This window comes from Rhinatrema bivittatum, chromosome 8, assembly GCF_901001135.1.
Source record: "Rhinatrema bivittatum chromosome 8, aRhiBiv1.1, whole genome shotgun sequence".
NCBI classification, from domain to species: Eukaryota; Metazoa; Chordata; class Amphibia; order Gymnophiona; family Rhinatrematidae; genus Rhinatrema; species Rhinatrema bivittatum.
In genome coordinates this window covers 81,712,981-81,735,040 of record NC_042622.1, presented here as the reverse complement: position 1 = coordinate 81,735,040, position 22,060 = coordinate 81,712,981, and the positions used below count along the sequence as shown (strand labels likewise).

General features: G+C 48.0%; 1 protein-coding gene across 3 annotated transcripts in view; it reads left to right on the top strand.

The window, feature by feature from the left end:
- Positions 1 to 22,060, top strand: part of CRAT (carnitine O-acetyltransferase) — a 185,261-nt gene that overhangs the window by 33,652 nt on the left and 129,549 nt on the right. For all 3 annotated transcript variants that reach the window (XM_029612038.1, XM_029612039.1, XM_029612040.1), the window contains 2 exons: positions 6,640 to 6,693; positions 6,816 to 6,981. In XM_029612038.1, coding sequence (XP_029467898.1) covers positions 6,640 to 6,693; positions 6,816 to 6,981 — 220 coding nt within the window. The remainder of the gene's footprint in view (positions 1 to 6,639; positions 6,694 to 6,815; positions 6,982 to 22,060) is intronic.

The following is a 22,060-nucleotide window of genomic DNA, read 5'->3' as shown; positions in this document are numbered from 1 at the left end:
GGCCATAAGAAGGGTTGCAAAGCAACTAAGAGCACGATTGCATTGCAAGATGGTTGAAGGAGGAGATTGTTTCAGCCTATATTTGTAAAGGTCGGTTGATTCCTGAGGGATTGCGAGCACATTTTACTAGGGCATAAGCAGCCTCCTGGGTGGAGTGTCAATTGGTTTCTCTGTAGGAGATTTGTTGAGCAACGACTTGGTCCTCATTGCATACTTTTACTAAACATTACCATTTGGATGTCAGGGCCTCCTGTGCGCGGGGATCAACGTTTTGGAGAGAAAGTCTGAGAAACAGTCTCATAGATAAGACTAAAATGTGGCAGGCCAGTCTCTCCTTTTGTCAGAACAACCTGCTTCAATGCAACATCCTTACTGTCATTGTACCTGAAGACTGGAGGGTGGCCAATGTAACCCCAATATTTAAAAAAGGCTCCAGGGGCGAACCGGGTAACTATAGACCAGTGAGCCTGACTTCAGTGCAGGAAAAATAATGGAAACTATTCTCAAGATCAAAATCGTAGAGCATATAGAAAGACATGGTTTAATGGAACACAGTCAACATGGATTTACCCAAGGGAAGACTTGCCTAACAAATCTGCTTCATTTTTTTTGAAGGGGTTAATAAACAAGTGGATAAAGGTGAACCGGTAGATGTAGTGTATTTTGGATTTTCAGAAGGCATTTGACAAAGTCTCTCATGAGAGGCTTCTAAGAAAACTAAAAAATCATGGGATAGGAGGCGATGTCCTTTTGTGGATTACAAACTGGTTAAAAGACATGAAACTAAGAGTAGGATTAAATGGTCAATTTTCTCAGTGGAAAAGGGTAAACAGTGGAGTGCTTCAGAGATCTGTACTTGGACTGGTGCTTTTCAAAGATATAAATATATGAGATCTGGAAAGGAATACGACGAGTGATATTATCAAATTTGCGGATGATACAAAATTATTCAGAGTAGTTAAATCACAAGCGGATTGTGATACATTACAGGAGGACCTTGCAAGACTGGAAGATTGGGCATCCAAATGGCAGATGAAATTTAATGTGGACAAGTGCAAGGTGTTGCATATAGGGAAAAATAACCCTTGCTGTAGTTACACAATGTTAGGTTCCATATTAGGAGCTACCACCCAGGAAAAAGATCTAGGCATCATAGTGGATAATACTTTAAAATCGTCGGCTCAGTGTGCTGCAGCAGTCAAAAAAAGCAAACAGAATGTTAGGAATTATTAGGAAGGGAATGGTTAATAAAACGGAAAATGTCATAATGCCTCTATATTACTCCATGGTGAGACCACAAACCTCGAGTACTGTGTACAATTCTGGTTGCCGCATCTCAAAAAAGATATAGTTGTGATGGAGAAGTTACAGAGAAGGGCAACCAAAATGATGAAAGGGATAGAACAGCTCCCCTATGAGGAAAGGCTGAAGAGGTTAGGGCTGTTCAGCTTGGAGAAGAGACGGCTGAGGGGGGATATGATAGAGGTCTTTAAAATCATGAGAGGTCTTCAACGAGTAGATGTGAATCGGTTATTTACACTTTCAAATAATAGAAGGACTAGGGGGCATTCCATGAAGTTAGCAAGTAGCACATTTAAGACTAATCAGAGAAAATTCTTTTTCACTCAACGCACAATAAAGCTCTGGAATTTGTTGCCAGAGGATGTGGTTAGTGCAGTTAGTGTAACTGGGTTCAAAAAAGGTTTGGATAAGTTCTTGGAGGAGAAGTCCATTAACAGCTATTAATCAAGTTTACTTAGGGAATAGCCACTGCTATTAATTGCATCAGTAGCATGGGATCTTCTTAGTGTTTGGGTAATTGCCAGGTTCTTATGGCCTGGTTTGGTCTCTGTTGGAAACAGGATGCTGGGCTTGATGGACCCTTGGTCTGACCCAGCATGGCAATTTCTTATGTTCTTATGTTTTGGAAAACATTCATACTTTCACAAATGGCAGTATCAACATTTTCAGCAATACCGGCTCCACCCTCTTCCGACACAGCATCAACTTTCAGCCAGCCTTAAACAAAGGGAATGCTATCGGCGAAAAACAACCCAACAGGCCCAGCCTTAACCAGGGCTTAGTTTTTTTTATATCACTTTCCAATCCTCATCCTTCCCTTTTAGTAGCGGCACGATTTCATTAGTTATGTCAAATAAGTAATGACTCTTGGGTCCTCATTATTGTGCAACATGGGTACTGATTGCATTTCTCCCAACACCCACCACTTCCATGCTATTTGCCACCCAGACTGTATCCCTGTTATTTCCCTCAGATTCAGCTGGCGGTGTAGTCTCTCTTCTACAGTATCAGGCGGTACAGATACTCCCTGCATCGCAACACCAACAAGGTTTTCACTCCAGATATTTTCTTATACCCATGAATTCAGGGGGATTGCAACTGATCCTGAGTCTGCAGCTCCTCAAGCTTATCCTCTGGAGAAATTCAACCTGAACTCTCTCAGCACAATTCTACCTTTCATTCAGAATGGCGAATGGATGTGTGTGCGTGGATCTCAAAAACACCTATATTCATATTCCACTCCACTTGGCCCATTGGTGTTCTCTTCTGTTCCAAGTGGATTTGTCCCACTACTAATACAAAGTCCATCTATTTGGCCTGTCCTCCCCTTCCCACCTGAATCTTCACCAAATGCCTTGCAGTAGTAGCAACACACCTCCATTGCCAGGGCATTCAAGTTTTTCCATACTGAACGACTGTCTCATCACAGTAAATTCAAAAGAAGTCATCCTCTACTTTCTGGATATGACCATACATCATCTTCAGAGCTTAGCCCACATGTACTCCTTGCTTCAGAAAGCATTCCTGTCCAGCAGTCAGAGGTAGACCATGATCTTGCTCATTTAAGCACAGCTTGCCAATTCAGTGTCCACTGCAAGGAGGCTCCTCATACTGCTTGGTCATGTGGTGGCCATCCATGTAGTTTCACTGACCTGTCTTCACATATGTTACCTCCAATGGGGTCTAAGATCTCAGTGGGATTAACTCACATAACTGTATCTTCAGTAATATGAATCACACCAACAATGGTAAGGGAGTTGCAATAGTAGTTGCATCCACAGAATAGTGCTCCACTTTAGTTGTGTTCTTATCAGCTCATTCTTGCAACAAAGACTTCTCTGATCTTTGCAGGAATCTCTCTTCCAGGTCATCTGCTAGAGCTAAGAGTGATCTGGCATACTATCACCACATTCATGTATCTCCTCTACAAAAAGAGCATCCTGAATCAGACAGACAATCAAATTGCCATGTTCTGTGTCAACAAGCAAGGAGGAACAGGATCATGGCTTCTCTTTCGGGAAGCATTGAAGATCTGTTGCTGAGCAGAACACCAGGGAACACTGCAAGCATCTTACCTGCCAAGTGTTTCCAACATTTGAGGTCTCTTCAGTAGTCAGCGAACAAATTGTTTGATTTCTGGGATCTACCAATAGTGGGTCTGTTTGCATCACAGCAAAACAGATAACTAAACCAATTTTTCTCCATTCTTCCAACTGATCTCAAGCTAGCACAAGATGCTTTCCTTCTCAATTGGGGTCAAAACCTCATGTATGCTTTTCCTCCGATGCTGCTTATTGCCAAGACTATATAGAAAGTTTTCTGAGATCAAGCCCACCTGATTCTCATAGCACTGGCATGGCCTAGGTGGATTTAGTATTTGTATCTCACCAAGCTTTCCAGCAGTCCTCCCATACCGCTGAGATCCTAACCTGCTCTTATAACTCAAGAAGATGGGATGCTCTGTCATCCCAATATCTCTGCCCTCATCCTCAAGGTGTGGATGCTGAATGCTCAGCCAGTTTTTGCTTACCATCAGCAATTAAGAACATTTTAATTTCCTCTAAAAAAAAAACCTTCAACCAGGAAGAACTATGCCTTCAAATGGAAAAACATTTTCCAACTGGTGCCAACAGCATGATTCCCATCCATTCTCATGTGAGCCCCCACAGCTTTTACAATACTTGCTTCACCTATCTAATTCTGGCTTTGCTACTACCTCAGTGAGAGTATGTTTGAGTGCTATTGTGGCTTGCTATACTTTGTTAGACAAAAATCAATCTCAACATACCTGCTTATGTCTTGGTTTATAAAAGAACTATGGTATGTCAAACCCTCGATGCAGAAACCACCTCTTTAATAGGATCTCAATGTGGTCCTCTCTCAAAAGCTCCTTTCGAACCGTTGGAGTCAGCTCCTTTGAAGCTTTTAACTTGGAAAGTACTTTTCCTCATTGCAGTCACCTTGGCAAGAAGAGACTGTGAACTCCAGACTCTCGTCTTCTATCCTCCATTCCCACAGTTCTGTCATAAGTGTGATTATCAAAAATAGTCTCTGATCTCCATATCAATCAGTCGGTTGTACTACCTACCTTCTTCCCAATTCTGTCAAGGCTCATCAGCTGTGAGTTATGGCTTCCATTGTCATGCATATCCAAGAAGTACACATTGAAGATATCTGCACGGTTGTGACGTGGTCTTCAGTTCACACATTCATGTCCCATTACTGCCTTAATATTTGAAAGACTAACAGTAGATTTGGAGAAGCAGTTTTGCAAAATCTATTCTTGCTGTAGTCCACTCTCCATCATGGAGTCCAAGTTGCATTTTCAGTAATCACTCCTCTGCAAACTTCAGCTTGGGATTCTCTCCACTTGTAATGGCTAATTCATTGTGTTTTCTATGGAAAACACAATTTGTAGTAAGCAAATATGTTTTTCTCCTGTTTCCTTAAGGATTAAACAGTTTTTCCTGCTCGTTTTGGCACGTTCTTGTTGTAGGAGGAGTTGTGGGAGGCTTGATTAATCAGCACTCAAGGTGGTGACTCAAGGACTGCAAATGTTTCTTAGAAGGGATTGTGAAGACTGGAAGTCAAGCTTAAGAACTAGAGCTGGGGGGGGGGGGGGCGGGGAAGGATCTAGGATCAGAAGGAATGCTCACTTCATTTTTGCTCTGGCCCTGCCTTGCTAATAAGGAGGGTACCCTCCTTATTAGTGACATAAATTATAGACTGGGAAGGACATCAGTGTTGTGATCCATATTGACATTATAACAGAGAGGTTGATATTATCCAGGTGAAACTTAGCCAGATAAAGAGGCAGGGTGGGTTGTGTTCCAGGGGCATGGACTAAATTTTAAGCCTGGTCGCAGCAAATGCTGTTCTAGAGTTACCTGAGTATATTCAGCAGGAGACTTAGAATGAATTATCTGGGTAATTTTCTGTTTCAGCACTGCTGAAATTTCACCACCTAGGTTTTGAACTGGGAAGGACATTCAGAGATCCATATTCAGCCATTGTGTGGCTCTGCTAGTTATCCGTATAAACGTATCCAGCTAACTTATCCTATGTATCCTACCTTAAATTTAGCTGGATGAGTTTATCTGGCTAACTAGGACAGGTCTACAAGCTGATCAGAGTTGGATATGTTTTCCAACTAACTCAGAATATTGGAATTAGCTGGATAACATCCATCTAACTCAACTCCTCCCAGTTAGCCACCAGAATGCCCCTAACTTATCTAGCTAAATTTTAGCCAGATAACTACTTATCCTGCTAGAATTTAGCCAGTTAAGTTCCCAAATCTTCATTTAACTGGATAACTGATAAACACAGCCCTGCCCTGTGGCCCATTGCTATCCAAGCAGCAGCTGGTGTAATGTCTGGCAAGCTGGGGACTGAACCAGCACAAGCTCTGCTCTTGGCCTCTGCCTCCTGTAGGAAAGCTCAGGAGGGAGGTGGGGCTACCATGGAGCCCTGAAGCACACTGGGTGCTAGATCATTCTTCAGCCTGCATTCCCTCAGGACATACTGCTGCAGTCAAAGCTTGTACCAACCCCTCCTTGGGATAGGCGAAGTCTGCTGGGGAAGGGGGAGAAGAGTGCAAGGTTGTACTGAGGGTGGGGACTATCCTTAGGGGTAGTTTCAGGGCAACTGTTCTGCAAGGACAGATTCGAGATTTGTTGTCCAAGAATCCTCCAAGAGTATGGGATTACTTGCGGGTCCTTGGTTCCATAACATCCACCCTAGAGTTGGTGCTATGGGCCTTTGCTCATATGAGACATAAGAACATAAGGGTGGGGACTATCCTTAGGGGTAGTTTCAGGGCAACTGAGCTTGACATTTCTCAGGAGCAGTGGTGGGCTTGGAGTTGCAGCAGCCTATGTGGTGGTGGCACATCAGTGCCGTAGTACAGTGCCTCTTCCACTCTTTGCTCTTCAGCCTTGAGGAAGGGGGGTTGCTCTGAGCTTCATACCTTCCCCAGAGTCAGCCCTGGATGAGGCTGTATTTTGGAACTGGGGAGAAAAACTGCTGGGATTTGGTTGGAACTGTGGAATTGGAGAATGCTGGGGCTATATGATGGATTGCTTGGATGTGGCTAGAGTGTTGGGGCTGTGCTGGGAGGGTAGAACATGCTGAGGCTGTGAAAGGGAAAAACACTGTTTTAGCTTCCGCTAATAAGTAATTACAAAATGTATTGTTAATTTGAAATAACCAAAAAGTCTACCCAATAAATGTTAGAGTAATGCAAAAACACAGATTTTAAGCATTAAAAAAACATTTAAATTTACTTTTTATAAATGCCTACAATCTGGAACCCTAATTATATATTTTGTCTTCCAGATTTGCTGCCAAACTAATTGAAGGAGTCGTGGATTTCAAAACCATGGTGGATAAGTGAGTGACCATGTCCTGCACCTCATCTCACCTTTCTTCCTCTCTAGGATATAGAGAGGTCTTGGGGGAGCTCTAAAACCCCCATAGCAGATCATTCTGACTAGCCTTTCTTTCCCTGCCAGCGAGACGCTCCCAGTGGAGTACTTGAACGGGAAGCCCCTCTGTATGAACCAGTATTACAGAATTCTGTCATCCTGCCGCATTCCGGGCCCTAAGCATGACTCTGTTGTCAACTATGCACAGACAAAGAAACCGCCAACTCACATCACTGTGGTTCATAATTTCCAGGTACACCACCTTGTTTGGGGATTGTTTATATGATGTTGGAATATGGCTTAGTAGATCATCAACTTCTTCCAGGGCTCTGGTCCTTGAAATCCTTGAACTAGATTTTGTAAATGCTGTAAGGATCTGCAAGTTAGGAACAAGATTTTACTTGCAAGCATATTCCTGCAGGATTGTGGAGAGGTAGGGGCCCCTTGCCATGTGTGCTCGTGGTAAAATACAGCTTCCATTGCCACCATGTGTGGGGTGGGCAAAGAGTAGAAAAAGGGATGTCCACCTATCACTGTTTCGTTAGGCAAGGCTCATCCAGCTTGAGAGAAGCCAGCAGATATCCATCTTGGAAATTGCTGCTTTTTTTTTTTTTTTTATTTCTAAAGATTTCTGTTGAATCAAATGGAAACAGAAAAATATAGTATAGGAATGAAGGGCAGACATCGCCATAAAATAGAAAAATAGGAGAAATGGGTTTTCCCTGTACGTACCCGGATCAGTCCATACTCCTGGGTTTTGCCTCCCCTCCAGCAGATGGAGATAGAGAAATTTTGGCGGACTCTGACCTAAACCCTGAGGTGCCACCTACAATCTGTCAGATTTTCTCTGTCTCCAGCAGATGGTGGAGGTGCAAAACCTACAGACTGGTCTTAGTCAGTTACTTATATTAAAAAAAAAAAAAACAGAAAGGACTTCAATTCTCACAGCCTTTGGAGCCTCCCAGGGGGTTGGCAGGTCCCGAGCGGACTATCCCCCCTGGTATTTGAGGCACTAGGGGTTGAGAACCTGTGTCTGCTCCAGCCCCCCCCCCCCCCTAGGTTTTGGGCTGATACCGGGGAGCCCGGCTCACTCACCCTTGGAAGCAGAGGACCCAGGACGACATCAAGCAGGTTGTACAAAAAAAAAAGTTTGCTTCTTTTTTCCTGCGACAAAGGCAGAACGCCTTGCGGTGCCGGGTCTCCCTCCATTATCGAGCTGCGCTGGAGACGGGTTTCTTACCCGGTCGGCGCTCTTTTGGTGCGCCGGTTGTTTTCCTCATGCCGCGGTGAGCGGCTTGCATAGCTTGTGGAGATGGACTTTGCTCCGCCTGCCTCCCTGGGGGGAGGGAACATCATCGCCGGCAACAGCATTTCTAAGCCACGCCACGAGCTGGGAAAGATTGGGCGTCTGCAGCAGGACGCAGTGGACCCGTTCCCGCTCAGTGCAGGAATGGAGGCCATTTTGCAGACTTTTCGCGCTGCTGAGCTAGCCGCGCTGGGGGAGGGGATTTTACCCCCACCCTTGTTGCCGCATTTTCAGGTCATGAGGGGAGCAAGCGAGCAGAGGAGGTTGCTGACGAGGAGGGACAGAGCCCTGAGGGGGATTCTGACTCCTCCACTACCTCATTTTCATCTGATTTTATGTTGTTCCTGCACAAAGCTTTTAAGGCCCACAAACTGCCAAGAGGGGGGCAGAAGCTGCCTCGCTGGCTTCTGGGGCGCGTGGTCCCAAGCAGGATAGGCTTCCGGACAAACGGGATGCTTCAGTTCCTCCATCCCTCCGTGGTTCCGCCCCAGCCCGTCTGGCGGGTGAGGTGTCTTCACCAGATTCTGACCTGGATGATACAAATTTGGGTGACAAGCCCCCGCTGGGGGCAGATCATGACGACGACTTGGACCTCGTTAAGCCTCAAGGCATGGAGGGAGATGACCCTAAGGTGGTTCGTCTCTTTAGGAGAGATGTTGGACCCGCTCATTCCGGCTGTTTTGGAAGAATTAGGTATTGAGGTACCTAAGGAAGATTCCCGTCTGGGAAACATTGACCCACTCATGGTGGGTCTCCGGGGTCCGACAAAATCTTTTCTCTTTCATTTGTCCGTCTCTGATTTGCTGTTCCGGAAATGGGACACTCCGGACTTGGGGCGGAAGGTCAGCAGGGCAATCAATAGGCTGTATCCCTTGCCCGAGGAGGCATTGGACCTGTTAAAAGTGCCTAAGGTGGACATGACGGTGTCTGCTGTAACCAAGAAGACCACTATCCCGGTGACAGGAGCAACGGCACTTCGAGATCTGCAGGATTGTAAGCTTGAGGGGCAGCTTAAACGCATTTTTGAAATTTCTGCGCTGGGAGTCTGGGCTGCTATGTGCAGCAGTTTTTCCTTGCATGCAGGGCTTCGTTGGGTCTAACATCTGCAGAATATTACCTCTTTCTCAGGAGCAAAGCCGTTCAGGCAGGACACCTGGAAGCTGCGGTGGCGTACAATGCTGATGCCTTGTATGACCTGCTTTGGACATCGGCCCGCTCCATGGTGGCAGCTGTCTCAGCCCGCCGCCTTTGGTTAAGGAACTGGTCAGCTGATGTCTCCTCTAAGGCTCAGTTGGGTTCTTTGCCATTTAAGGGCAAACTGATGTTTGGAAAGGAACTGGAAGATATGATACAATCCTTGGGAGAAAACAAGGTCCATCGCTTGCTGGAGGATAAACCTAGACAGAGGGGTTCCTTCCCTTCTCGTGAAGCGCAGATTCCGAGCTTCTCGTTCGTCGGGGTCCTCCAGGCAGCCTGCAGGCAGGCAACAATCATGGTCTCAGTCCTTTCGTGGCCGTAGATTCAGAAGATCCGGGGCCTCTCACTCCGCAGGAGGAGGCAAATCCTCTCAATGAAATGCGGCTTGTCCATTCCTCTCTTCCACTGGTGGGAGGCAGACTGTCTCAGTTTTACGAGGAATGGACCAAGTTAACGTCAGATCAATGGATCCTCATGGTAATAAAACAAGGCTACGCTTTAGATTTTGCTCGGCGCCTTTAGGATCGCTTTCCAATCTCCCCTTGCTCCTACGAAGAAAAATGTCAGGCGGTCAGGGACACTGTAAAGCGCCTTATGAATCTAGGGGCAATAGATCCAGTTCCCTCCGAGGGACGGCAAAAATGCCGTTACTCCATTTACTTCATAGTTCCAAAAAAGGGACGGCACCTACCGGCCCATTCTGGACCTGAAATGAGTCAACAGATGCCTTCGGGTTCCATGATTTCGCATGGAGACTCTGTGATCGGTCATACCTTCGGTTCACAAGGGTGAATTCCCAGCGTCCCTCGATCTCACCGAAGCATATTTACGCATCAACATCCGTCCAGATTACCAGAGGTTCTTGCAGTTCTCCGTGCTGGGCGATCATTTTCAATTTTGTGCTCTTCCTTTTGCTCTGGCTACGGCGCCCAGGACCTTTACCAAAATCATGATCGTAGTAGCGGCGCACCTGAGAAAAGGTTTGTTTGTGCATCCTATCTGGACGACTGGCTGATTCGGGCGAAGTCGGAGGAGCTCTGTCGTTCGGCGGTGAGCAGAGTGCTTCACCTACTACTACAGACTCTCGGGTAGTCAACCCCGCCAAAATCCACCTGACTCCTTCGCAGTCTTTGGAATTCCTGGGAGCTTTGTTCGACACACGGCGTGGCAGAGTCTTCCTCACCGAGGACCGCATTGTCAAGCTGCAAGGACAGATTCGAGATTTGTTGTCCAAGAATCCTCCAAGAGTATGGGATTACTTGGGGGTCCTTGGTTCCATAACCTCCACCCTAGAGTTGGTGCTATGGGCCTTTGCTCATATGAGACATAAGAACATAAGAAATTGCCATGCTGGGTCAGGCCAAGAGTCCATCAAGCCCAGCATCCTCTTTCCAACAGAGGCCAAACCTGGCAATTACCCAAACACTAAGAAGATCCCAAGCTACTGATGCAATTAATAGCAGTGGCTGTTCCCTAAGTAAACTTGATTAATAGCCGTTAATGGACTTCTCCTCCAAGAACTTATCCAAACCTTTTTTGAACCCAGCTACACTAGCTGCACTAACCACATCCTCTGGCAACAAATTCCAGAGCTTTATTGTGCGTTGAGTGAAAAAGAATTTTCTCCGATTAGTCTTAAATGTGCTACTTGCTAACTTCATGGAATGCCCCCTAGTCCTTCTATTATTTGAAAGTGTAAATAACCGAGTCACATCTACTCGTTGAAGACCTCTCATGATCTTAAAGACCTCTATCATATCCCCCCTCAGCCGTCTCTTCTCCAAGCTGAACAGCCCTAACCTCTTCAGCCTTTCCTCATAGGGGAACTGTTCCATCCCCTTTATCATTTTGGTTGCCCTTCTCTGTACCTTTTCCATCGCAACTATATCTTTTTTGAGATGCGGCGACCAGAATTGTACACAGTATTCAAGGTGCGGTCTCACCATGGAGTAATATAGAGGCATTATGACATTTTCCGTTCTATTAACCATTCCCTTCCTAATAATTCCTAACATTCTGTTTGCTTTTTTGACTGCTGCAGCACACTGAGCCGACTATTTTAAAGTATTATCCACAACGATGACTAGATCTTTTTCCTGGGTGGTAGCTGCAAATATGGAACTTAACATTGTGTAACTACAGCAAGGGTTATTTTTCCCTATATGCAACACCTTGCACTTGACCTCTATAGTCCGCATTGCTTTCCCGTTGGAATCCCGTTTCCGAACAGTTCCATCTTTTCCTTCCCCTTACGGATTCTGCTCAGTCCAGTCTCGACTGGTGGCTCCTCTCAGACCACTTGAACCAGGGTATGCCCCTGGAAATGCCTGTCTGGACGGTAGTGACCACAGATGCCAGCCTCTCCGGTTGGGGAGCGGTCTGTCAAGACATCGGTACAGGGCCTCTGGTCACTGGAAGAATCCAGTTGGTCAATCAACCGTCTAGAGACCAGAGCAGCGAGGTTGGTGTCGCAAGCCTTTCTGCCGCTTCTGCAGGGGAAATCTGTCAGAGTCCTGTCGGACAACGCAACAACGTTGGCTTATATCAATCGCCAAGGAGGAACTGGAAGCTCAGCTACTGATTCATTGGGCAGAGCATCATCTCGTCAGTATCGCAGCCTCTCACATTGCCAGGGTCGACAACGTTCAAGCCGACTTTCTCAGTCGCCACCGTCTCGATCCCAGAGAGTGGGAACTCTCCGCAGCAGCTTTCCAGATGATATGCAATGTGTGGTCCAGGCCGAGCATGGATCTCATGGCCACGTTCCGAAATGCCAAGGCTCCTCGTTTCTTTAGTCTGCACCGGGAGACGGGGGCGGAAGGAGTGAATGCCCTGGTTCTTCCCTGGCCATCGGCAGTCCTGCTGTGTGTTTCCACCCTGGCCATTAATCGGAAGAGTGCTTCGAAGAATAGAGACTCATCTGGGGGAAGTGGTACTAATTGCGCCAGAGTGGCCGAGGCGTCCCTGGTTTGCGGATCTAGTCAACCTAGTGGTGGACGGTCCACTGTGGTTCAGAGAGTTGCCGAATCTCCTGCATCAGGGACCCATTTGTTTGGACGAGGCAGATCGCTTCTGTCTCATGGCATGGCTTTTGAGAGGCAATGTTTGAAGAGCAAAGGATACTCGGATGCGGTGATAGCTACTTTTTTACGATCGCGAAAGACTTCTACCTCACTAGCTTATGTTAGTGTGGGGGATATTTGAGGCCTGGTGCATTCAACACAGCATAGATCCCACTCGAGCAGTAGTGGCGGATATTCTTTCTTTCTTGCAGGCTGGCCTCGCTAAAGGATTATCCTGCAACTCGCTACGTGTGCAGGTAGCGGCTCTTGGATGTTTCCGTGGAAAGTTATGAGGAGTTTCTTTGGCCGCGCATCCTGACATGGCACGTTTTCTTAAAGGGGCGAATCATCTGCGTCCTCCGCTTAAAAGGATTTGTCCGTCGTGGAATTTGAACCTGGTTCTTAAAGCTTTGTGTAATGTGCCGTTCGAGCCCATAAAAAGGGCTACTTTGAAGGATCTTACTTTAAAGGTGTCATTTCTCGTGGCTATTTCTTCAGCTCATAGGGTGTCGGAACTTCAAGCTTTGTCTTTCAGGGAGCCCTTTTTGAGAATTACAGATTCGGGAGTTTCCTTGCGGATAGTTCCTTCTTTTCTTTCGAAGGTGGTATCTTCTTTCAATTTGAATCAGTCTGTGGAACTGCCATCCTTCTCTGGTTTGGATCCTTCTGATCCCCATTCCACTGAGGTACGAAGATTAGACGTCCGAGCCTTGCTGCGTTATTTGGAGGTTACAAATAGTTTTCGCATGTCGGACCATTTATTTGTCCTCTGGAGTGGTCCCAGGAGAGGTCATGAAGTGTCGAGGGCTACTATTGCCCGTTGATTAAAAGAGGCCATTGGGATCGGCTTACCTCCTCCAGGGTCGTCCTCTCCCGGAGGGTCTCCGTGCGCATTCTACATGTTCCCAGGCAGCCTCGTGGGCTGAGTGACAACAGAATTCGCCACAGGAGATTTGTAGAGTGGCCACTTGGAAATCGCTGCACACCTTTACTCGTCATTACCAGTTGGATGTGCAAGCTCCAGACTCTGGGAGTTTTGGTGAAGGTGTGATCCGAGCGGGACTCTCAAGGGCCCACCCCGGGTAAAAGAGCTCTGGTAAATCCCAGGAGTCTGGACTGATCCTGGGTACGTACAGGAAAAGGAAAATTTAGTTCTTACCTGATCATTTTCGTTCCTGTAGTACCACAAATCAGTCCAGAGTCCCGCCCTTTTCAGTGTAGGGATAACTGAGAATCCGCTCATTCAGTTCTTGGTTACTTTGCCCTGCAGATAAGTGATTACATTATTTAAACTTTTTTATTGATGTTTTCCAATCTTGTTATGGGCTCTGCTACTGTTTGGGTTAGTTAGCCTGGTTTCTATGGGTTTGAACCCCAGTTATAGCAGATAGTTAAGTAGGGTTTTGAATCATTCTGCTTGGATACATTAAAATACTGACGGACTGTAGGTGGCCCTCAGGGTTTAGGACAGAGTCCGCCAAAACCTCTCTGACTCCCTCTGCTGGAGGGGAGGCAAAACCCAGGAGTTTGGACTGATCCGTGGTACTACAGGAATGAAAATTATCAGGTAAGAACTAATTTTCCTTTCTCTCTACGTACCCAGATCAGTCCAGACTGTGGGTTGAGCCTCCTGTCCAGCAGATGGAAACAGACCAAAACTGAAAGGGTATCCTATATCAGGACAGAGCCTATCCTGTAGCCCTTCAGTATTTGTCTGTCTCCAGCAAATGTGACAGCTCACCCTATGGTTCACTGGCTTTCATCTTAGCCTTTGCCCTGTTGGGCTTTTTTTCCTTATTCTTGTCGGATCAAGCAAGTATTTAAAATAATTAAGTGTAATAAAAAAAAAAAATCTTTAAAGCAGAAAAGACTGTTTTTCCTCAGGAGACAGCATCTGTCTCTTCGCTCTTGGGGGCCTAGGGGGGGTTTTACCCCTTGTTTTGTTCAGCAGCCTAGGCTTCTTTCCCGCTGTACCTCGGGGTGATACTGGTGGTCCAGTCACTCCTCCTATTTAGCTGTCCTCTGCCCTTTTCTCTTCCGGGACGCTTCATTCCCCGGCTGGGCCAGCAGGGAAGTTCATTCCCCTGCATTTAAAAGAGGAAGAGTTTTGGTTTGATTTTTGGGGCACTTTCAGCTTCAGTGCTGACTGTTTGACAGCTTTTTGAGTTTTAGGCTAGGAGCCAGCAGGGTTCGATCTCCTGCACTCGCTCCTCAGCACTGGACAGCTCCGCCATTTTTTGTTTCCTTCGCGGCTTTTTTTTCTCTCAGCTTATGCTGCGTCCAATCAGTGCCTGGCCTGTGGAGAGCCTGCCTTGCAGCTCTCTCATGAAGGCCTTTGCTCAGGGTGCCTGCCGGGTTGGGAGGGCCCCCTCCCCAGCAGCAGCAAAATCTGCTTCCCAGGGGAAATCTTCCGATCGCTTGGCCAGGCCGTTCCCGGGTCGGCAAACCGCGGGACTGGCGGCCATTTTGGGAATTTCAGCAGCTCCCGATTCGGGGCTGCAGGACTCAGGGGACCCCAGATTTTTAATCTTCTCCCCCCAATTTAAGCCCAGGATGAGGACACTGACACCCCTTTCCCCCCCCCCCCGGGGAGTCCAGGCCGCATTTTTCTTCGGATTTTGTGCTGTTAATGCACAAATCTTCTTGGCCAGTCTTCAGGAGGAGGAGGCACCTCTCCCAGGTCCTCCCCCCACTAAGATTCCTCGTGTGCTCCCTACGCTTGCTCCTGCGGCGCCGGATGCGCAGGGGTCTGTCTGGGTTTGAGTGGTACCGGGGGTCCCCCCGCCCCGGACCCTCCAGCCCCACCGGTAATACCAGATCAGGATCTGGATGTGGATTTGGTGGGGCCTGCCCCCCTCTGGAGGGGGATGACCTGCGCGTGCTCCGCTTATTTCAGAGGGAAGAGCTGGAATCGCTCATTCCCTTCATACTTCAGGAGCTGAGGATTGAGATCCCGCCGGAAGATACGGTTACAGCTGCGATGCCGGCTCACGTGGATCCGGTCCTTGCTGGACTCGGAGCTCTTCCACGTACCTTTCCCTTCCACCCTATGCATAAGCTGTTGCTCCTCCGAGAATGGGAGGCTCCCGAGACGGGGCTCCGGGTGGGGAGAGCTATGGATAAGCTCCATCCCCTTCCCGAGGATTGCCTGGAGATGCTTAAAATCCTTAAGGTGGATTCTTCTGTGTCTGCAGTCACCAAGCACACCACCATCCTGATGGTGGGAGCCACGGCGTTGAAGGACGTGCAGGACCGCAAGCTCGAATTCTATCTCAAGGGTATCTTCGAAGTTCTGGCCTTAGGAGTCCGGGCGACGTCTTGCAGCAGTCTCGTGCAGCGGGCAAGCCTTAGGTGGATTCAACAATTGCTCAGCACCCAGGACCTCCCGTCTGGCAAAGCGGAGCAGGCTGAACGGTTGGAAGGCGGATGCCCTTTACGATTTGCTCCGAGTGCAGGCCAAAGCGATGGTTTCAGCGGTGTCAGCCAGATGTCTCCTCTGACTGCACAATTGGTCGACGAACTCTTCCTCCAAGTCTCAGTTGGGCACTCTTCTTTTCAAAGGTAAGTTGTTCTTTGGCGAGGACCTAGAACAGCTTATTAAGTCCTTGGGGGTCAACAAGGTCCCTAAGCTGCTGGAGGCCCACCCGAAACAGGCACGCTCCTTTTTCCCTACTCGTTCCTGCTTCAGGGGCCAACGGTGGTATAATACGTGGGCACGAGGTGCCTTTTCTTGGGGAATTTCCTCCAGATCCCAGTCCTGGTCTCATTCCTTTCGGGGCCGCCGTGCCTTCCGAGATGGTAACCCACAGCATTCCACCGCAAAGCCAGTCTCCCAATGAGATCCGGCCAGTCCATTCCTCCGTTCCAAACTTAGGTGGTCATCTCTCCCTGTTCTTGGAGGAATGGGCCAAAATTACATCGGATCAGTGGGTCCTCGACATAATGGAGAAAGGTTACGCTTTGGAGTTTGCTCGAGACCTGCCGGATCTGTACATAGTCTCTCCTTGCGGACACTGAAAGCAGGCTGCCATATGTCAGACTCTTACCTGTTAATTTTCGTTCCTGTAGTACTACGGATCAGTCCAGACGCCCTTCGCCGAAAAAGGACGATTCCTTCCATCTGATCTTGGACCTCAAGAGAGTCAACAGGGCCCTCAGGGTACCGCATTTCCAATGGAGACCCTGAGGGCGGTTATAGCGGCCGCTCGTTCCGGCGAATTCCTGGCCTCTCTCGACTTGACGGAGGCTTATTTACACATCCTGATTCACCACGAGCATCAGAGGTATCTCCGATTCCACATTCTGGGCCAGCATTTTCAGCTCCGGGCTCTGCCCTTCGGCCTCGCCACCGCACCACGCACTTTCACCAAGGTTATGGTGGTGGTGGTGGCGGCCACTCTCCGACGAGAGGGAGTCCTGGTCCATCCTTACCTGGACGATAGGCTTGTGCGGGCCAAGTCGGAGACTCTCTGCAGGCTGGCAGTTGACCGGGTTCTTGCCCTCCTCACCTCTCTTGGGTGGATAGTCAATTTTCCCAAAAGCCAGCTACAGCCCTCCCAGGTTCTGGAATTTCTGGGGGCGTGCTTCGATACCCAAGTCGGCAAGGTGTTCCTACCGGACGCTCGGGCACTCTAGCTTAAGGACCAAGAGTGCAGTCTTCTCTCTTTTCCACTTCCCACGGCATGGGACTACCTTCAGGTCCTGGGGACCATGGCTTCCACCATTGACCTGGTCCCCTGGGCTTTTGCGCATATGCGACCATTACAGAAAGCTTTGCTGTCCCGCTGGAAGCCGATATCCGAACAGTTTCGGACGATTCTCCCACTATCCGACTCTACCATCGCCGACATACAATGGTGGCTATCGCTACCGCACCTTCTGAGAGGGATGTTCCTACAGACTCTGCAGTGGATAGTAGTCACGACGGATGCCAGTCTCTCCGGGTGGGGAGCAGTCTGCCAGTCACAGGCCACGCAGGGATACTGGTCCCCAGCTCAATCCCGCTGGCACATCAATCGACTGGAGGCCCGGGCGGTTCGTATGGCCCTCAAGGTCTTTCTTTCACTGCTTCGCCGCAAAGCGGTGCGGGTGCTCTCGGACAACTCCACCACGGTGGCTTATATCAGTCGACAGGGGGCACTCGGAGTCTCCTGGTGGCCCTAGAAGCCAGTAAGCTCTTTGCCTGGGTGGAGCGTCACCTGGAGCGTGTAGCACCTCCCATATAGCCGGCAAGGAGAATGTGCACTTGATGGCAACCTTGAGCAATGCCAAAGCTCCCAGGTTCTTCAGCCACTGGAGGGAGCACTATTCGGAGGGAGTGGATGTGCTCGTCCTTCCCTGGCCCCACGACATTCTTCTGTACGTGTTTCCTCCTTGGCCTTTCGTGGGAACAGTTCTCCGAAGAATAGAACTTCACAGAGGACCGGTCATCCTTGTGGCACCCGAGTGGCCCCGAAGACCGTGGTTCGTGGATCTGGTGAACCTGGCAACGGACGGTCCTCTTCGTCTCTGCCATATCCCTCGCCTACTCTGTCAGGGTCCCATATTTTTCAACCAGGCGGATCACTTCTGTCTAGTGGCCTGGCTTTTGAACGGTGAAGACTGAGAAAGAAGGGATATAAAGAGGATGTTATATCCACCCTTCTACGTACCCGTAAGCAGTCTACGTCTCTGGCTTATGTCCGCATCTGGAAGGTTTTTGAAACTGTATGTGCTGAGTCGGGTGTCTCGGCTCGTTCAGCTCCGGTTCCGGTGATCCTCTCCTTCCCCCAGAAAGGCCTCTCCAAGGGTCTCTCCTTTAGCTCTTTGCGCATTCAATTATCCACTCTCGGCACTCTCCTAGGTTCTGTTGATGGTCACGCAGTAGCGTCGCACCTGGATGTTGTCCGCTTCTTCAGGGGCGCCAAGCATTTGAAGCTTCCCGTCCGGTCTACTTGTCCTTCGTGGAGCCTTAATTTAGTTCTTCGGGCTCTCTGTGAGGCTTCTTTTGAATCTCTCTGTCAGGCTACCCTTAAGGACCTGACGCTCAAGACAGTCTTCCTGGTTTCTATCTGTTCCACCAGACAGGTGTCAGAGATTCAAGCATTGACCTGCCGGGAGCCCTTCCTGCGGTTTTCTGATTCCGGAGTTTCTCTTAAGACTGTACCTTCCTTCTTGCCGAAGGTAATTTCATCTTTTCATGTTAATCAATCAGTAGAGCTGCCCGCGTTCTCTCTTGAGGATATCGCGAGTACAGTTGGGGGTGATCTTCGTCGCCTGGATATACAACGCATTTTACTTCGTTACCTCCAGGTCACCAGTGAGTTTCGGGTCTCAGATCATCTTTTTGTCCTATGGAGTGGTCCAAATAGGAGCAACCAAGCTTCTAAGACTACGATCGCTCGGTGGTTGATGGAGGCGATTTCGTCAGCCTATATCTGCCGAGGCCAGGTGGTTCCAGAGGGCGTAAAGGCTCATTCCTTGCGTTCTCAGGCTACTTCTTGGGCGGAGAGTCAATTGGTCTGTCCACAGGAAATATGCAGGACCGCTATGTGGAAATCCCTGCATACCTTTGCTCGACATTACCGCCTTGATGTGCAGGCGCCGATGTTTGGTTCCTCCGGTCGGCAGGTGCTTCGAGCAGGACTGTCTCGGTCCCACCCTCTGTAGGGAAGCTTTGGTACATCCCACGGTCTGGACTGATCCGGGTAGTACAGGGAAAGGAAAATTAGTTCTTACCTGTTAATTTTTGTTCCTGTAGTACCACGGATCAGTCCAAATGCCCTTCCCTGTATTTTTTTTTTCTGCCATCCACTCGAAGCTCTCTTTGCAGATTACTGGATGTTTTTCCATTTATGATTCTCCTTAAAGGCACCGGAAGCATCTGTTTTGATGACAATGGATATGCAAGAGCGATTCTATACAGAGTCTATTCAATGTTTGCAATTGTTCAGTTTTTGTGAGTTCTCTTGTTACTTGCTTGATCCTTTTACTGGTTATCTTTATTCTTATCTGCTTTGACAATGGTTATACTGAAGGGCTGCAGGGTAGGCTGTGTTCTGATATAGGATACCCTTTCAGTTTTGGTCTGTCTCCATCTGCTGGATAGGAGGCTCAACCCATGATCTGGACTGATCCGTGGTACTTCAGGAACGAAAATTAACAGGTAAGAACTAATTTTCCTTTTTACCTGAGGGCAATCATCAAACCTCTGGCGTCTTTTGAAAAATAACACAAAACAAGCCCCAATACCTCAGTAGTCTGGGGAAAATAACAAATCTCCAAAACACACCACAGTATTCCCCAGTAATAATTTTTTCTATTTGCAATCAGGATCACTATAACGTTTGTTGGACCTTCATGGATACAACTTGATAAAGTGAACAAGCTGTGTTGTCCCTTTGGTCCACTTTTAATTTTATTAAACCAATCACACCGGGGTAAGGCCGCCAATAGCAGCAGGGCCAGGAGCCCTTTAAATCGACCGCGGCGACGAGAAATCACCCCACTTACCTGCACCAACGACTCTGATCGTGCGAGGCCTGAGCAGCCGGCGCCGAGACCCACCGGGGTAAGGCCTGGATCGCACCCTTGCCCCCGGCAGCCCCCAACGCCGGCCACGAGGCACAGAGCCGCGAACACAGGCGCCACCCTCAGCCCTCCTCCGGGCCGCGAAGCAACCAATCACACCGGGGTAAGGCCGCCAATAGCAGCAGGGCCAGGAGCCCTTTAAATCGACCACAGCGCCTAGGCGTCGCACGCCGAAGGAGCACGACAAAGGGGCTGGCCCCTTTGTCTCGCCCCTTCGTTGCAGCCCCTAGGAGCCCCGATCACCACCCAGGGAGTGCCTACAATTATTCAAGGACCCCCATGCAGATGACAGCTACCTGAATCTCAACTAGCCTACTACCGCATCATCGAAGCCTCGGCTCAAGGAGGACATTACAGACGGTGCGAAAAGCACCGAGACCGTCGGTGAGTCATTAGCAATCGCTCACCCTCTCCAGTGGCCCCCTAAAACCTTTTGACTCTTGTAACTATTTCGCTAAGATATCTACCCACTAGCTATTCTACAAGTCTGTCTAAGATTATGTATATGGACAACATTACCATTTGAATCTTAATATCAATCTGCCTCCGATTTCACTATTCTCCCACCCTAAAACAACCTTTCTACTACTGTCTCCTATGCTAATGTCACCTGCTGATATCTTAATCTTATAAGTGAATCGTCTATGTTAATGCTTTCCTTACATCCCGCCACCCGGCAGTGAACAATCCTTATATTACACCTATCCACTACATACCATACTGCAACCCATCCATTTAACAGCAACATGGGTTATCAACACATACAACACATTCCCACCATTACACACTTCTACACGTCATACAAAGAGATCCGAGACACACATCAAACCATACAACACAGATCACTTATACCCGTAATGGCTTCTCCCCTTACACAACTGTTAGGTTTAATGACCTTCTCTATTCTACTTCTAAATACCCAATCTATTGTAAAGAAAATCACCCTACTACATGACATACTTAATGATGAATCTCCTGACATATGTGCTATTACAGAATCCTGGTTAAAAGATACTGACTCTGCATTAATCAACCAACTCCCCACAGACCTATACAGCATCTTCTCCATTCCCAGACCCAAAAAGAAAGGGGGTGGACTACTCCTTGCTACTAAAAAGAAATTTAACTTCTCTCTCCAATCTACCCTCCCCCCACCCAAATTAGAGATCAGCTTCTTTAGATCCGGCTCCCTCCAACTCTGCTTAATTTATGCTCCACCTGGCATCCTAGAAAAGAACCCATCCCCTCTCATAGAATACATCTCTAAACATATAAACATTGCCAACCCAGCCATCATTCTCGGAGACTTTAATCTCCATGCGGACCGTGACCCCCTCTCCCCCTCATGCGAAACCATATTGACAGCTATGAATGCCCTTGGATTCAAACAGATTGTGACTAACCCCACACACAAAGCGGGTCATACCCTTGACCTCATATTTACCAATACCTTAATCCAAGCTGACCACCCCATCTGTACGCCCATTCCCTGGTCAGATCATTACCGTATCGACACATGGTGCACTATACAAGCTCCCCCCCAATCCTCACAACCTACAAAAACAATTAGTTTCCGCAAACAGGCTAAAACTGAAGATATAGAGGCCCTTTCAGAGGAACTACCTAACCTAGACCTTTCAGATGCTAACTCCGCTAGCTCCTCATGGTTCCAAATCACCACCAACATAGCAGATAGACTCTGCCCCTCTCAAACAAAAATAATCAACTTAGAAAAGAATAACAAAAAACCATGGTATGTAAATGAACTTAAAACCATGAAACTGAATCTTCGTAAATTAGAAAAAACATGGCGAAGGAACCGCCTCCCTTCCACACTATCACAATTTCGCACACAATTACATGCCTACCGAAAAGCCACTGAAAAAGCAAAGAAAGACTTCTATGCCACAAGAATCCATCAATTCAAGTTCAATCCACAAGCCCTCTTCCAATATGTAAACAGCCTCATTAATTCCCAAGACAGATGCAACCCTAGTAATGACGATGAAACAAAATGTGAGAATCTAGCATCTTACTTCCTTTCCAAAGTGGAAACCATTATGGCATGATTCACAGCTCATCCTTGCTCCCCTAACTCTCCTGCACCTAAAAACACCTCAATAGACTGTACCAATCAAAGCACACAATCACACCCATACACAAAAAACCCAAACTCCTCTCTACTGAACTTCGAAAAC